Source organism: Bombus impatiens, unplaced genomic scaffold, assembly GCF_000188095.3.
Source record: "Bombus impatiens unplaced genomic scaffold, BIMP_2.2 scf_0815, whole genome shotgun sequence".
Taxonomy (NCBI): Eukaryota; Metazoa; Arthropoda; class Insecta; order Hymenoptera; family Apidae; genus Bombus; species Bombus impatiens.
Genome location: NT_177234.1, coordinates 122,177 through 141,128, shown reverse-complemented (window position 1 = coordinate 141,128; position 18,952 = coordinate 122,177). Strand labels below are relative to the sequence as shown.

Below are 18,952 nucleotides of genomic sequence, written 5' to 3'. Positions count from 1 at the left end.
GAAGACTCCGATCCGGAGGATGCGCTCGCCTTGAAGACGGTCGACCAGGACTCGAAGTTGAACTCGGTGCCCAGCATTTCGGCGCCCATCAACAAAAGAGGCGGAGGAAGATTGGAGAGCCCTCCGACGCTTCAAGGGCCCGGTCCGGACGCTGGAAGTCCGATCGAGCTGAAAGCAAGCGCTAGCTCGACACCTAAAAGACGGACAGAAGCTTCCGACGAAGACAAGGAGGATCTACCGAAGAAACCGAAGACGGAATCTGTGGACGCGGACACCAATACGGTCAATTCTGGTGAGTACGTCCCTGGGATTTATTCATCTGTTCGGTATTAGGTGAATTATGAGGAGAATCGGGTGCTTTTAACACAGAAAGTTAAAATTCTAATTTAAAATACGTAAGAATAAGGTGTATTAGAAAGTATTGAAGATTAGAAAGGAAGTATTCGCCGGAAAATTGTTAAGTTATGATTAGAAAGTGGTTTTTGATTGATTATTTCGCACAGAAAAATTGAAATACAGGTTCCAGGTTCCAAGCAGGTTCCAGGCAGGTTTCAAGAAATAGGGATGAAAAGAGATAAAATGAAAAGTTTCATTCGGGATAGTATTCTGGAGCAATGTAGGATTGAAGGAAGGAATTGGTAGATTTTAAGTTTTAAGTTGGTGCATATAAAGCACGTTATTTTTAAATAGTACTTTAATCATACGTAGGTATATATTGACGTTTTTACGATCTTTAAACCTTTATGCTATCCTGATAAAAGTTATTAGGAATATTCTTCGAACAGAAGTGGAGCTGACATGGGACTCGCGGTATCAAGTAGATCTCAACGATATACGCGTTACTAAAGATGCCTCACGATGTTTTCACATATTCCGCTTTCAGTTCTGCGTTGGGTCTTCCGAGTCAAGGTAGCCTCTATAAATAAAACGCGAGTGTTCCGGCAACAAATGCTTTCCGTACTCTATACAGCTCCCGAGCCGATATTTCCGATAGAATAAGTAACAAATTACGTTAAATTCTATTGAGAAATCTGCTTAATATAACAACACAATAAAATTCCGATTTATTACTTATTTTCCGATTTAAAAAGTGATATCGATATTCTTGGAAATTTCATTTCTCGAATTAGCAATTTTAATGATTTAATTTCCAAACAATTCAATAGCTAACTCGATAACAATAAGCTACTGACTCTCCTTTATCATGTTTTCAATTACAAAACTACTGCCATAACTGCTCCTCCTTAAAAAAAAAGAGTGAAATCATAAATTTTTGAAACTATCCTAAGATACTATGTAGGATTTCTGTCCTTTATTCTTTAATATCTAATAAACCATTGAGATTTTTCGATCATCCAGATGGATGTCTACAAACTTTGCCCTACCCTGCAGCGTGACGGTTCTACGATTCCCTTGACGGCACTCGAAACCGAAATCAGACTAGCGGCAAGTTTTGAAAATAAAATTAATTACGACTTTTCATCGTGGATCATGATTGAAAACCAGCGTGGACATTCGCACGTTGAACTTTTCGACAATGCGGCCACCGATAAAAAAGAGGGCCATGAGGGGCAGGGGAGAGGCTATGGGGGCAGGTTCACCCCAATCCCCGAGCGGGCTCTTTAAATTCAAAAATCGAATCTACCGCGGTATTGTCCATGCTCGGTGAACCACGATCGACATCACATGGCAGCCCGTAACTGTACTTTAAAACTCCCTTTTTCTCTTTCTTTCTTTCTCGCCCCCTCGACCAGCGAATCCAAAACCAGAATTTCACTGCGCAGATGACAGATCGACCGTTCGATGGTCGACAGTCCACGCGACTTTTATCGAATCGATGCAAATAACGCTCGTGGCCGTAAAAATTGTACCTAAAATATAAGGAAATAAAATTTCGTAGCATGTTTCCACATATAGATACAGTCTTCGTAAATTTATCTTATTTTTTATTCGATTCAGAATTACTGGTATTTAGGATAGAAATATTAACGAACAGTTGTGAACTATAATTTTGTCTGAAAAACGGAATATAAATATTTCTCGTGAAACTTTGTATAAATCATGAAAGTAAAAGTTGAAATATTCACAGGATGAATAAAATATATCCCCACTGTGTTCAATTTTCATAAAGTTCAGCGTCATCTTACATAGCATTTCGTAGGATTATTATTACCACAGTATCGTCATTATGTTATGTAATTTAATAATTCTCAAGGATTGTCCTGCACCTTAAAGATCGAACCACAAAAGTAGTGCGCTCGATTCGTATCTTTTACTAATCTACACTTAAAACGCGAAAAATAAACTTCCTGGCTCGCTATCAGTCAATCTTGCCAATTTTCAAGTTTCCATTCATAATACCCTGATCCGCTAGTTTCTTCGAAATTTGTTTGAAAAATAGGCACGTTCGATGACTGAATGACAACGATATGAAAGGGAGGGTTTCAATTTCGCACCCACTCGTAGGGACGAATCGACACCAGGATCGCGACGGTTTACTCCGATTAACTTCAAAGACACGGCGACGACCTCGAACGAAATTCATGCGGCCCGACGCCCCTGATGAATTGAAAGCACAGCCTTTGAGATTCTTAACTCGGTGCTTACCTGTGCAAATTGCCGCGGCCGGCTGTTTTGCATCGCAGAAATAAAGACAGAGAGGGTGGAAACGAAAGAGAGAAAAGACGGATCCCGGTAATGGTATTCAATGAGAATCGCTGGTCGTTCCTCTGCTCTCTTTCTTACAATTAGCGTGTTTTCGCTTTTGCAAATATTATCACGCTCGCTCCGGAATGATCCGGCCATTCCTTAAGACTTAAGAATCGTTCCATCTTAATTGTGTCCCGTTCGAAAAGCGACGATTATAGGAAAGTCGTGGATGAGAGGGTATTGGCGGAATAATCGTTCGATTGGAACGATTACCATCGATGAAACAACGTTGATTTATATGTACACTACTGATTAAAAGTTTGACATCACTAGGCGTTCCATTGAAGCTACGAAAAGTTGCAGAAACAGATCTGTTATATAATTTTTGATCTTATTGCACTTTTTCGAACCAAGTACTTTATTCAAATATTTAACCCCTGATTTAATAAGATCAAATGTCACTTGTGATATAAATTGTGCAATTTAATTCGAACGCTAACACTGTTTCCATTCTTCAAATTCGGAATTGTTAATTAGTGATGATGAATAATTTGTCATCTGACATGTTTCTACAGCAATTAAAATATCATTAAGCAAGGAATTAATTCAATATAAACGCCTGAAGTCGAGTTATTTAAAATGAGATAAGCTTTCGTGTGATTGCTGTTTCGTGCAATAGACTGTATTCTATTTAATAGAAAGAATCACAATTAGATCTTCTGCGTTAGTCTTGAAGTAGCATCGTTGAATTATAAATTAGTAATTACTACAAATAATTAAAATAATTTAATTTATGGTAGGTTTAGATTTTATAGGTTACTTTATATAATTTCATATTTTACACGATAAATATCATTAGTAATCTTTATACTGTAAAATTAAGTAATTTAACACGAACCTAGCATAAATTATTATCGTAACCTATGACCCAACGATACCAATTAAAAACGAATGATTGTTTTTTCATGATATGAATAACAGAATAAATGAATAGCAATGTCCATTATCAATAACGTAACCCTATAATAGTTTACTTGTTCGAAAAAGCTAATAACAAACAATGCTAACTGCATTCAGGAATCCTTTATATACCTTCATATCTATGCTTATTAAAATGCAAAACGTTATTAATTATCATTAATATATAACAGTTATTAGCTACTCACAATCAGATGTATAATACATTATACGTTATTACCTCAGACTCAGATTCCAGTGATACATAATTCCAATTAACTCATGCAAACACAATTCCACATTAAATTACTTTCATCCTACCTGTATACATATTTAAATAGAAATACCAGTTTCTTTATCCCAATATTTAGCTTCAATATATTTCGCTATACTTGAAAAATAATCGTTATAAAATAATCATAAATAATAATAATCTGCTATAATTTCTAACGAAACATAGAAGCGCTCTTATCTTCTTTCAAAAATTAAACATTTAGGATTAATTATATTTGCTAGCAATCCAAAGTGACTCGACTAGCTCTTCTAGAGTTAAACATTTGCTACACGTTAAACCAATTGATACAAACCACAGTAATACGTGATTAAACATCATCAAACATCATCAAACTCGCCCGAACATCATGAAACCTCATTGGAAGATCTCAACCCAGGCGTCCAAATATGTGTTTACCCCCGTTTCGCTGTCATCCCTTCGTATTCGAAGATTTTTCACACTCGAAGGGTTGATCCTCCATCGCGGGCAAACCGCGGCCACCGCTTGATTAATGCAAACGATAATAATTACGCAACAGCTTGTTGATCCGGCGCGAGCGCACACCGGTGTGTCTCTTTAAAATTTCATCACGGTCCGTGAAACTCGCTGAAGCATCCCCGGTCCCCCTTTTCTGCTAGGTACGCGGAGAAAGAGCGTTAACCCCATCCTGGTGCTCATCCCCCAACACCGCGTCCACGTTGGACTTGTTCTCCTGGATAAGCCCCTTTCGTCGCCTTTTTTGCCCAGTTTTTTTGTCATCGACCGGCCACGTCCAAAAGCCCAATTAGAATCGTCCTATTGTTTGGCCACGTGGTCCGCACGAGCCAATACTGCACGAGCACGCACGCGAATACGTATGTGTGAATTCGTGGGATAATATGCGTAAATGTGAGCGAACCGGTTGATCTGCGACATCACGGTGTATCTAGTTTGTAGTTTGTCTCTAGGTAAAGTAACCTGAATCGGAGACGATCGAGAGAAACGAAGTGAAGCGGAAATGGAGCCCTCTAGACTTTAGACTCTGGATCATCTGCCTTTTATTTAGTTTTTTTGATGAAGTTCGTTCATGAGTGAAAATGGCAACTGTATCTTTTGACATAATATTTTAGCTGGAATAGGTGGAAGATGTGTTGTACCCTTTGCGGTGAAAGGGTTTAACGTAGTTTGGTTCTCGAAAGAGTAAGATGTTGGGGTTGGTTAACTTGGTGTAAGTAGGTTTGATGATACAATAATGTTATAGAATATTATATAGATCAGAAATTTTTGAATTTTTCGTTTATCGAAACTTTGAATGATCTTGGAAACATGTTTTATAATATGAAACCTCGGAGAGTTTTAAAACTTGTAGACTTTCGCTTAACGCTAATCTTCTAACGAAAAAAATAAAAAAGTGGTCAATTTCATGCTGATAATTGGCAATACACAAAAAATACAACAAAATCTAACAAACATATACTATTTGTCATCATTTGTGGCATTTATCGTTTAAACTTCACGATAGAAGCTACAAAAAGCTACTTCTTTTAAAGGACTTTCATTCACTTTCACGAACTCGACAAAAATATATTATATCTACCGACGAAGAAGATCAGCGACTCTGAAATCAATACAAAGAATGAAAAAAAATCTTCTCGCGGTTGTCTCCTGAGAAACAGAGACGTAAGGAGGTGGAGATTGACGTTACAGGGAAAAACGAAAGTTTGGCATGGGGGATGAAGAGGAGGAACCGAGACAAGCAGCGATAATCCGTCGAAATTGACACTGGCGTTCCCGGTGAGATGCAGATTTGATCTATCTGTCACGTTTGTCTGGAATATTAATTCTCGTTCGTGGCCGAGCTTTTTCCAACGGTGGTTCTTTATGCTTCCTTCGCGCGTCCCCTTTTTGAATCTCTTCCATCTCTTTCTATTTCGCTTTATACTCGTTTCTCCTTCTCTGTCATCCTCGTGCTAGCTCGTCTTCGTGGACCGCCCGAGGCGCCACGAGAATTGCTTGCGAATTGGTTGTATCTCAGGGTTTCGAGCTCCTGCAGCCCTTCCGTTCCCTTCTTTCTTCCCTGCTTTCTCACCCCCGCAAGGAAGGAAGTCAACGAGGACGACATAAAAGTGATACACTGTAGCGGCAGTGCCAATACGCGCGACAGTCTTCACTTTTTACCCCCTTTTCGTGTTTTTCTACCAGATTTTTTAAGGATTTTTCCTCTACTTTTCGTCATCGTTACTCGCGACGACTTCTTCCTCGAACATTTAGTTTCGAGGTGTTCGAATCTTTTTGATGGTAACAATAGATATAGCGCGATGGTTTTGTATTGAATTTTAATTAGATGACAAATTGTTGTTGTTAAGTTGTTAATTAATATTCTATATACCGTGTGGATCTTATAGACATTGTTTTTATTCCTCGCAGTAAAAAGATCATCAATTTTTCGAAGAAACCTCTCTGAACATTTTTACTAAGTCATGTTTGACTAATCCTTCGCACTGCACTTCACTGTATCGTATTGTTTCAACCCATATGAAGCAGAAAAATGAAGAAGACTACTAACTCGTAATGTTTCTCGTTTTGAAACAAATCCTTGGTCGCAAAAAATTTGATTGGAAGAATCTACTTAAATCGTTGGTCTTGTCACGCGAGTTATCAAAGTATAAAGGGTTGGTAAGTTTCCATTTTACACGACCTTCTTTCGGTTTTCAATTTTTTCTCAACCCTTTATCCTCGTGCCCTTGCCAATCTTCTTTAACAAAGACACGTTAAAAAGCTCGCTACAAACTTCATTTGTCTTCTTCCTGGCGGCGAAGGTTCAACGAAGACAATTAAAGTGTCACAGTCGAAGACGAGAAAGTAACAGCAGCAACGTTTCAGACTGCTAAGATAAACGCGTCCTCACTTTGCCTTTTCTTTTCGTTTCTTTCTTAAACTGCACCATGTTTGGCAGATGAAGCTGAACGCAATAACGCGCAAACATTCGAAGAAGAGCAATATTTTTGGCACGCGCTCTCTTTGGAAATGTTGTTATTTCAAACAGAAGAACACAACGTTCTCGCTTCGAGATTCTTTTCTTTCGTTTGTTTGCCAGACGAGAGAGTTAATGGGCACCGTGGTCCATTCTTGACGTTTGCGGTTGGACAGGGGAACAAGGGACATAAAGTCTCGGAGAAAACGCTAGCCAGCCGCGTTGCAACATTGTAGTGACCACGAGAAATACAGTCGCGGGAAGCTTCGAACAGTATGTGGGTTTATTTAAAGAGAGAGCTTCGATTCATGAAAGTTTCAGCGATGTTTATAACATATAGCGCATTTGACAATAGATTGAATTTAATGCTTTAATAAAATTATGCTTGGAATATGTTGCATTTCAAAGGAAAAATCGGTTCATCGTATATTTTAGAGAAGCTTTTGTGCGAAAGAAAATATATGTATATCACTTTATTCCATAAAGCACATTAGTCAGAAATAATAAGACTCTATTGAGTTTATTAATTTTGATATAATAACTGTCGTGTACTTAATACGATAGAGAAATGGGAGGTTTCTATAATTATCTAATCATGATATTCTGTACATGCTCTGCATTGTATTGCAAATAACGCCACTATTATTTCCATATTTCTGTTGTAACTTTTTGATAAAGCTTTTAAAGCGTTTTCTTTGAGCAACATTTTCGCATTATATTTAGCCGTAGGATACAGTAGCAAATTTTATCCAAAGACTCGTGGCACATAATGTGGCTTATCAATTTTTCCTCTTATGACCTATATATCTCATCTTGTTTAGATCCTCTAATAGAAATTTATTTCGTAAAAGGGATTAATCCAAGAAATATGAAAATAAGACATGCAAACTTGATCGAACATTTCATTCAGCAAATATTTCCATAAAATTACAATTACAGTTCAGCAAATAAAATAACCAAACGCGTACAAGTACCAACATGTTAATACACTTCTGAAACTTTAAATAAAGAAAAATAAAAGACAGAACTATCAATCTCTTAATTAACAGAATGTTAAACGAAGAATTGCAGATCAAACGCTATATTTAAAATAATACTACGCTCACGTACATTAAATCTGGAAGAAGTTGAACGTGACAGGCGAGACGCAAGACTCGGCAGGACCTATTCAATTTTACGTGTCTCCAAAAATCAGGTTTCTTTACATCTCAGACCGATCTCTACAGATCCAAAAAGCAGTTCGTTTCGAATTCTACCAAAGCTATTCTCAAATAGAGGTACGTTAACAACAGTGGTGATCACCGAGCGATAACTATTTCCAGGATTTATTAATTATGAAACGATAATTACTGGCAACGACTATTGATCGTCCAGAGGCGATTGTTTTCGGAATTTTCGGTCGACGAACGTCCCGTGGACAGCACGAAAATTTATTAAAACGATACAGTTTCGTCGGAGGAAATCTTCTCGCTTTTCAAACCGGGCACATCTGCTGTTCGTCACGTCACCACACGCGTGGATACGTGTGTGTACACGCATACGCCGAAAGCCCTTTAATCCAGAATGGCGTGTGACAATATTAAAATATCGATTAGCCAACGTATGCGGCGTATGCACTTTGTCCTACGTACAAGGGTTGCACTTAAAAGGGACAACGCGCGCCGCATCGCAATCAGGGATCAGATTATGCTTGTTCGACAGAGATTGACCGATTGAAACTTTGCCTCGCGGTGTTTCATATGAACATCAAATGAATTTATTTAATAGTTTCGTATTTTCCACTTTCTGTATGCGATTTTCTTCATTTTTAACGTTCTTCTTGTGAGAATCTTTCGCATACACAAAGCATAGGAACGTAATGACGTTACAAACAGTGGTTTTTAAATTCGCGTCATCTTTTCGCGATGGATGAACTTCCAGAAGCGAGTCATTCGTTTCTTGAGAATTCAATATTCCTCGTGGACTTATGCAATGAAATTAAGGAATTAATAAAAAGTAGAATTGTCTAATTTGGCTCCTGGAGACTCAGTCAGATATTTTTTTAGAATTTGACTTGCTTCTTTCATTCCTGCCAGGTTTGTGCAAAGTGTCAAATTGAACGTACTCTTTGACGTTGTAGTTGACCTTTAATCGTAAACAGGTTGAGAATTTTTATGCACTTATGAAAAATTTAAAGAGCCGAGAATATGCAGAATTCATGTCATCTGTAAAAATATATGAAATATTCAACGTAGAAAATATGGTTTCCAAATATTTAGCAGATAAATCTCTATTTACGATAGACCCTGATTTACGATAAACGTAACATTTGTGAATATTGAATATTATTCATTATGCAGTGAATGTTTTCCTTTAAAAAACTTTCTGGGTTTATGAATCTATTTTTCAGCTATGGTATATTAAGAATACTGAAATTACGAAAATCAATAAAAATGAACTTATTATATTTCCATCTTATTGTCTTCATATAGTATGTAGCACATGCAGTAAAATATATAAAATATTATATTATAAAAGAATAACTTCCAATTTCATAATTTTTCCAAAAGTTTGTAAAATGAACACGTTAGAAGTCTATGAGAAATGCGTTTGAAGAAAGCGTATTGAAGAGACGAAGAATATTTGGAAAATTATTTCGCGGGAACTATACCCACCGATTGAGGGTAGCTAAGTTTCGTGTGAAATCTTCCGTGAAAGGGTTGAAAGGAAGTATTCGTAGGATGACCAGGGTTTGGATGGTCGTTAAACAATGGCATTCCGAACGATTTGCCCGTAAACGTCGCGTGGGCCAATTTGTCGGGCAATTTCTGAGGAAAATCGTTCGGTCACTATCGCGAGCACCGGAAGAACATGTATTCGTATGCGACCACATTGTTCGTTATTTGATCCCACGATACCCTCGACGAATTTAGCTTTTGTCATCAAATCGTATGTCACGTATATTTAGTATTTAATATATTAACAAAATTCTTTAGTAGATATTTAGTTGCATATTGTTTGATCAAATTCTCGTTCGAAGATACGATTATTGTATGATAGACAGACAAACATAATAATAAGTTATTAAAGTTTATCTGTTTTTTTGTAAAACGGCTCTTTATGTTTATTCATGTAGAAAATTTCATAAAACGCTTAAAATGTACATATTGTACTAAATTTTTATATTAATTCATTGTAATTTTGAAGTTACGGAGAATTGTTTCTTAATAGCGTAGAATGTAGAGGCTCGTTATTAGCGCAGATCTTCACCGACGACCGGCTCGTTATAAACTGCTCGTCACACTCTGATCGGACTCGGTGATCGACATCGACGGTTAAAAGACAAAAGGAAAAGCCGGGCCCTTTCGGAAAAGCCGCGGCGGCTCGCCGGCTCGACAACGTCATGTGTATTGGCTCGGCATACACGCACGAGAACATACACACTAACAATAGAAAGAGAGAATTAGTCTAGAACTAGATGATTCGATCATTTACGTTCTCACAATATGATATGTAAATTGAATAATTAAATTGTATTAAATTCTTTTTAAAGTTAGCCTTCAATTGAGGTTGTCGACTCATAGGTGATCGCACACGTATTTAACATTTTCTAATATGTTATATATCATCTATTCTATGTAATAATATGAAAATGTAATTCTTGCAAACTTAATAATACCCAAGACGTGCTAACTATAATTTTAATATATAGATAATTTTCTCATTTTCTTTTTGTTAATAATTTTTATACGCCAGCTTCATACGGAACTTTCAAATTTCCAATGATTTCCATTGCCGCAGTACTTTTTTCGCAACACCATTCACGTTGTAAAGTGGAACTCTATAAATCGTGATCGATGCGCTTCTCTATCGGCCGCATCTTCAGTAAGGGCAGAAGCATCCATAGAGAAAGAAGATGGTGGAAAATCTAAAGAAATAATCCTAACGGATGGCCGGCCGCGACGTTTGCATATGAAAAGCGTCCGCCTGTGAATCGATACACCTTTATTATGCTCGAGCACTTGCTTATCTTCCTCGGTGTCGGGTCCCCTCTTCAACGAGTTTGAGGGAACTCGGCAATATCATCGACTTCCGGTCGACGAAAGCTCGCCCGAGGGCCAGACGCGTGAAACAATATGCCAAATTTTCACGGTTTGCCACTCGATGACCCCTTATTTGTGACGTGACTCGTCCCTTTCTTCGCTTTCTAATTTTCTCCTCGCCGGGGTCAGCCAAGTTCGCACTCGAAAAGGTTCGTCGAATCGATGACGCGGTGAAAATTAAGTGGTTTTTCTTCCTGTTTCTGCGGTATCGCGCTCCTTTGTTTTACCGCTTGTCGAGATAACCGTGTAGCCGTTTCAGTTTTGTTTGGAAATTCTGTTTAATGATTTCTACAAATCGAAGTTACAAGCTGTATCATGAAATAAACTACATCTTGAAGTAAGCTGTGCGAAATATAAGTAATATTGGGAAAATATTCATTGTCGTTGAGAATGTTATCGATAAATACGTTCTGCGATAAATGGAACGTGAATGTTTATGTACTTATGACAATACACGAACATGTACATAATATGCAAAAAATATTTAAATTGTCCAAGGTAATGAACTTGTTGTAATTGTTAACAGGTGCATTTTTAGGCGTTTCTAAGTACATTGCAGGTAAAAATGCATAACAGGTAACTATAATAATTTGTAATAGATAGAACGAATCTCTTCTTAATTACTATTTCTTTAGTTGTGTCCATAAAAATACAATATAAATTTGTATAAAAATTCCGAATCTATCTATAGTCATTTTCCCCTGTACACTGCATATACGATCACGTTTGAACTTCAGACTTCAGCCTCGAAGCCGACGCAACGTTGGTAGACGTCGGAACGAGGTTATCTGCGAGGAATCACGGTATTTTCCCTCTTCCATTCCGCGAGCGTTTCTTACCACGACGCGTAAACGCAAACGTAATCGTGGTGAAAGGTCAGCGAGGCGGGGAAGAAAAATCTGTCGCCCACCCGGCAGCCTCGTTATTCTACTTAGCACCTTGTTACACGCGGCGATATGTGTTCTATTGTGTATTGTCGCGGGGTATATCCTATCGCTTATGAAGCTGACGTCCCTCGAGTTGTTTCTAATTTAATTTAGGATTCATTGTTTACGTGTCCCATTGTCGCCGGGATCCGCGCCAGCGTGATTCATTTATTGGACATCGTTGATACACGCTTCTGTGTGTTCCACGCGGCTCTCAAGCAGTTTCTCTTGAATAATTTCAGTAACGAGACCGAGGTGTGACCAAAAATCGTATAATTCGTTGTTTTCCTGTTCCATTGGTATTCGGAATTTTTATCTCTTTTTTTTTTGAATATACTACGCATTCGTCGTGGTTTCAATGAATTGCTATGTGAATCGTTCAAAAGTTATGCGGATCGACTTTATAAATTAAACTGCGTGCAAGCAGAATAATTGCAAACATTACTTTGTGAGAACTTTTTTGAAATTTGCAGTTATTTGCGCTATTCTCTTATGATCAATAAATTTACGAAAATGTGGTTTCTTTGTTGAGATGTAGAGTAGTAATTACGTATCTCTATAATGCGACATTCATAACTTTATAAAAAGCGGAATTGATCAATTTAAATTCGAAAAAGCTCATATGTATTTGGCACTAAATGCTAGCTAGTAGTTAGTTTCTTTATTGCTTTTTATAAATAATCCATGATTTTCTTTTCTATTAATTCACAGTTAATTTAAAAGACATTTACGATAGAGCAATATGAAACACCGTAAGGTATAACTAGCACTGAAAATAGAACAATCTACATGAACTTTAGAACCTGATCATTTTATTCGCAAGTCGTACTGCTTTTATACGATTTAAAGAGAATTCAGAAGAGTAAACGATCGACGAGAACGTTCCGTTTGGTGTAACAAACGACTCAATTCGAATGGAATAAGAAACTTAAGTAAAATGTAAGGTCTTATTTAGAGGAGGTTCGGCTTTAAGACTCTCGCTTCCAGACTTCCTTCAACGACAAAGATCTTCCCCTATCTCGAACAGCCATTTAATTAGGGCCGCTTTTATTTTTCCCAGATCTTTTGTCTCTCCGGTTGACTTTTCTTCCCGATGTTAAATCAGTCTGAAACGGTATAATAGGTGAACCGATCCCCGACTTTTTAATTTTCTAACACGCTTCTCCTCCACGTTCGAACAAACTGTAATTTTTTGCTTATGTTGTATTCTAACACTAACTCGTTTAAAGAAATCGCAGAACTTTTCTCCCAATATTTCATTGAAATTCATAAATATATTAACTCCTGATAAGTATGAGTTCACGATTCTATAACATATGAGACAAAAGCAAGTGGCATATTGAAGAGATAAAGTATGCTTTGAAAGGAATACAATTTGCTAAAAATACATGTCATTGTTTAAAAGATTCGTCAAATATTCAAAGTCACGGAACACAAATATAAACTTCAATTTCATGTATCTTGAGACACAGTATGAATTATTTACAATCCTCGCTCATATAACTTAAATTGCATTTTTCCTCGTTCGTAATCTCAACTATCGTTACACCTCAAACGAAATATCTCTCTGCTTACAAACTCCACATCGCCTCTCCACGTTTCTTCCAAACAAATTTAATTCACGATCACCCTTCACGTCCGGAATCACGAGTTCTTCGAATATGTCCCTGATCCTCCGTTGAATGGCATTTCCGCGGTACGAAACAAGGGACCATCACAACGTCTGTTCCGCTTTTCTTCCATTTTTTTCTCGTCTTCTTTCATCCTCTTTTACGAGAGGGTGGCCACGAATTAATAAAATCCTACGGACACCCTAGCACCGCGTAAAGCGTCGTCTCCGGAGCGTGAAAAATGGCCGAAAATCTGATATTCCGGATTAAAAACATTGAAATTCAAAACCAGTTCCTCCCGCGGTCGTCGACGGAGCGAGAGGCAGGGTCGAGAAGTCGTTAAGGGTCAGTTTCAGTCTGAACCGATCCCCATTCGCCTCGAGCCAGCCTTTTCAACCCCCCCGACTACGGAGCATCGTTGTCGGGGATATTATTTTTAAGCCCCCGCGTGGCCGCAATTTGACACAGCCGCGCCGTTTGAATTCCGAATTCAATCGGCGGACCCGATTTCTATCCCGATTCCGCGAAATTAAGGGTGCCTCGAAAATTGATAGCCAGTTGAACTTGCTATATACGTGGGTCGGACACACGTTAGACACACATGTTCTCGCGGTGGTGTCGCCTTGCCCCTCTACAATTTTGACGAGAGATTTTTTCCCCGTGTTTCCATATATCATCGTGGTTCACGGTAATCTTCTGGACTGTTTGATGCGGTTGCAACTTATCGCACGCGTGATCGCCCGCAGAAGTGTTGCTTCGGGGTGAAATATTTTATGCGATTTTCGATCCTTCCTTATCTTAGGCGTGATCAAGGCTTTTTGAACAGTTTTCGGTTTTATACAATGGTACGAAAAATGTTTCGTTATTCGGAATGTAAATACCATGTCTTTTACGTCACGGAAATAATCAGTCTTTTCTTGTACATAGACGATCGCTGATGCATTTCTGTATCTTTATATGTGCAAGTAAATTCATGCAGACATTCATCAACGACCTCTTCTTTTTTTTTATGGGGAAATCCTCATGGACACACCCTCCCCCCCGCGCTTGGAAGCGGCAGGTTAGTGTCGGACTATACCGACTAAAACCCCACAGTGGACCGCCCGACGCTCAGCTGAAGTGCCCGGGACCCATTTCGAATTACTGCCGGAGAATCATCAACGACCCTGTGGACTTGTTATATTTTAATTTAATCTAAAATTTACCGAAGTCGTTCCCCTCCGCATTAAGTATTAAATATTCTCGTTTTATAAAATAAAAGCAATCCACAAGCTTCGAAATCCAGAAATTTTCGGAGATTCGTGTACCGTTGCACTGTTTGTGACGAGAAAATGAATTCCTTAAAATTAAAAAACCTTTGTACCTTGTAGCTGTTCGTATCAATATAGTCCCACATATTCCTAAAATACTAGATTTGTCAATTTACTATGAATTAACGCTATATCTTCCTTGAATGAGTTCTTTTCCAAAAATCTATACTTTCAAGTATTTAACCAAGACCATCTACATTATCTTGTTTCAGAACCACGATGGCTGCAGTGCTCGCAGTGTTCCAGAAGACTATCGTCAGCGTGGGAGCTGCTCCAGCACGTACAAAGCGTCCATGGCGCCCGTCTTTACACTTCCCCGTCGTCATCGACGAACTCCTCATCGAACACACCCGCGCCAAGTCCACCAACGCCCACACCCACTCACACGCATCACCTGAGCCCACCCAACCACCTGAACCTAAGCAGTAAATCCACCGGAAGCTCATCCACGGGAAACTCATCCGGCGGCACGAGTTCCAGCGGCAGTAGCAGTGGACGACAACTTCAATCCTCAGCGTCCCTTGTTGGCGATCCGCTTCACAGTTTTCTAAGGTTACCTCAGCACCTCGAACGAAGCTTCCCACCCATGTTTAGGCCGGACTTTTTGGCCTTGAATCCTCTGGCCGGGTATAGAGGCCTTCAGGAGCTACAGACTGCCACGAGAAACCTCCAAAATCTTGGCGATCCGCTTCGAGGTATGGACGGTTTAAATTTGGGAGATCCCTTGGTCCGTAGTTCATTGGACTCCTTGAACAATGCCCGAAATCTGGCGAACCTGGCCGAACTGTCGCACGGCCGTGGCCTCGCCGGACAGGCGCATCCTCCTCCACTCGAGGCCAATCTGGATTTTTACTCGGCGCGCCTAAGGAGCCTCGCTAATCCGTCCTTAGGCGCGGCTCCACCTAGTAGCGGTAATTCGACGACGAATTCGAACCCACCGGCCCCGGTACCGCCTGTACCTGTACCGAGCGCAGCTCAACAGCAACAACAGCCGCCAGCAGCACAAAATCACAGTCAACCTGTCGAACCTCCCAGTCCAGCGTCGAACAACGCTACAATACTGACACATAACAATCACCAAAAGGAAAATTCGCCGCCCTGCTACAGTCAGAGCCCGATTGGTCATCATAACAATAATAATTCGACCGATAGCGAGAAGACCAGTCCACCTGTCGCCTCGACACCCATCATAGCAGACTCCGTATCAGAAACGATTTACTCGTGCGAGGTCTGTGACAAGAAGTTCCGTTTCCAGTCGAATCTCATCGTGCATCGAAGAAGTCACAGGGACAAGGAGAGACAGTATGGACAGGATGGAACGCAGGATGGACAAACGACGCCGACGAGGTGTGAAGTTTGCGAAATGGAGATTCCAAACTTTGCCGAGTTGAGGAAACATATGAGAAAAGAACACCAGGAGAATCTGAACGCGGCTAGTCCTCAAGGGAGCGTCGAAACCGTTCCGGACGATGGTTCCAGTTGCGATGAGAATATGGATCTCGATGAAGCGGACGAAAACGAACAGAAAGGAGAAAGGGAAGATACCGAAGAGAATACACCAGAGGATCTGAGTACTACTCAAGGTCAAAGCGGAGAAGAAAGCAGTGGTAGAATAGAGCAGAAACCTGCCAGTTTAGTCGGTGATTTGATGGAAAAGTTCGGATTAAGTAATATCGCACAGTACTCGGAGGCTTATAGGCAGGCTCTGCAGGAGAACCACCGGGGCGGTTTCATTAAAACGGAATCGCCGTCTAACATGACCAACTCTCTGAACAACAACAAGGAGAAAGACAGCGCGTTATCGCCCACGAACTTCAATTCCTCAACCACACCTAATATATTCTCTGGTCAGGGTTTTCCCAGATCTTCGGGGCCGGACTTCGGTGGCCTCTGGCTACCGAGTCCTCATTACCTAGAAAACAATGAATTCCGTAAAGCAACGAAGGCTACCACGTCCAGTTTAGCCCTTCAAGGTTTACCAAGTCCCTTATTGAAAAAGGAACGAAGTGGCAGGAACGACACGTGTGAGTATTGCGGCAAAGTATTCAAGAATTGCTCGAACCTGACGGTACACAGGCGGTCTCACACAGGAGAAAAACCGTATAAGTGCGAGTTATGCTCGTACGCGTGTGCACAGAGCTCGAAGCTGACCAGGCACATGAAGACACACGGTAGACACGGGAAAGACACGTACAAATGTCGCTTCTGCGAGATGCCATTCTCGGTGCCAAGCACGTTGGAGAAGCACATGAGAAAGTGCGTGGTTGTGGTGCAGCAAGGTCCAAAACTAGGCATGCCATATCCTGGTAGCCAAGACGAGGACTCCTCGTTGAGTACCAAGGACACTTGATCTTGGAACGGAAGCCTACCGCCGATCCCGCCACTGTGGCCACACAGACCACCATACCCGGTGTACTGAAGAGGGGATCTTCTTCCTTGGAAATGAAACAGAGGGCAAAAAGGCGAATCCTGGACGAAGACAAGGAACCTTAAAATGTTCAGACGAAGACACGGTTGCAGTGTACTCTGAATAATTTTCTCTGGTCAAATGTCCAGGATCGCCTCTCAGTGTTGGAGGAGGCGGTAGGTCGGTGAACGAGGAAACAGCCGATCGATATGACCTGGAAACGGTCCCGGCAATACAAGGAATGTATATCATTGTATAAACGAAGAACAACGACAAATGTCAGCCTCGAAAGTTAAAAAGCCACGTTTGAGGATTTCAAGATGAAAAATAAAGGTTTCCGAATTGAAGGAAACCGAATATAAAGAAAAATTCAAACTGGTTCAATGAATAAAGACGATTTTAAACATTGAACTGGAGAAACGAACGAATGGTTACCACTTTGCGAGTCTCAACAGAACTATTTAAAAGAGTAAATAATTATAAATAAAGAAACTATAAATATGAATATATATAAATATACATATTATATACATAAAGAGTATAAAAAAAATATATAAATGTATAAATATATACATAAATATAAAATCGCGAGAGGATGAATTATACAAAATATAAATATTATACATAGGATAATGAACATAGTAACTTTATTATTGCATTTGAAGATTATTTATTTAATAATGATAGAGAATATTATCGCATATTAATACTGTATAACGTAATATATGTATATATGTGTAATGGAGACCCGTATTCGCGTGTATATGTATGTACATTACGTTATATAATATGAAAAAACCTGCAACCAGTTCGTACGTATAGCGTTTAGGGTGAAAGGTCGAGAAGAGGGGGCGAAAGAGGAGTGATTTAGAGGGTTAGGAGGGGAAAAATAATCCTTTTGTACATTGCACCGACGACGTCGCTTCGGTACATCAAGCGTCCGTCTTTGTTTTCTAAGAAGAAAAAAAAAAAGAAAACGCGAAGAAGCCAGAAAATAAAAATGGCAGGTTATTCTTTTCCATCGAGAAGAAGAATAATCACGTGAGCGATTTCGAAGTTATCCTTTGTGTATGTATATAAGCGCGAAACATCGATATTCGAAAAACCTCAAATCCACCCTTAAATAATAATTCAACAGCGTTTAGCTATCGATGATTAGGAATACAGAGAGTATTTGATGTACGATTAATCGTATACAGCGTGAACCGGAAGTGTGCGCTGCGTTTTTTCTAGATTTTAAGCTCCACCCCTGATCCTATGTAAAATATATCATAGTACTTTTATTGTCTATTAATATTATTATATATGTTTCCATTATTGCTTATTATTAATATTATTATTGTCATTATTAACATTAATTATTGACTTTATTATTATTATTACTATTATATTATTATTATTGTCATACTGATTATTATTATTATTATTATTATTATTATTATTATTATTATTATTATTATTCATTGCAACTATTATTAACGCGGTTACAAGCGACTGTAAGCGCTGTCTTCATTATTTTATCTCCGCTATTATTAAATTATTATCGAAGATGATGTTTTACATGGTTAAGAAGATGCCAAAGTTGTTTAGGTTTATCGGCGCGATGATCGTCGGCCGAAGATGTTCGTCGAAGGCTCTCTATCGAAACTTCTCTTTGTTGTTTTTGCGATGGCGCTATGTTAAACGGATTTTTAAAAAAACGCGTCTAATTAACGTTCGATAGCTAGTCATAAAAATTTGTCTATTCACGTTCACAGGAAAAAATCGAATAAAAATGAAAAGAA

The 18,952-nt window shown here is 39.2% G+C and overlaps 1 protein-coding gene across 3 annotated transcripts in view; it reads left to right on the top strand.

The window, feature by feature from the left end:
* LOC100743078 (B-cell lymphoma/leukemia 11A) overlaps positions 1-18,189 on the top strand; it is a 46,953-nt gene extending 28,764 nt beyond the window's left edge. For all 3 annotated transcript variants that reach the window (XM_024370546.2, XM_012390575.3, XM_012390573.3), the window contains exons 3-4: positions 1-292; positions 14,974-18,189. The exon at positions 1-292 ends at the window's left edge or, in 1 of these variants, runs on beyond it. In XM_024370546.2, coding sequence (XP_024226314.1) covers positions 1-292; positions 14,974-17,111 — 2,430 coding nt within the window. In that variant the 3' untranslated portion in view covers positions 17,112-18,189. The remainder of the gene's footprint in view (positions 293-14,973) is intronic.
* Positions 18,190-18,952: the final 763 nt, after the last annotated feature.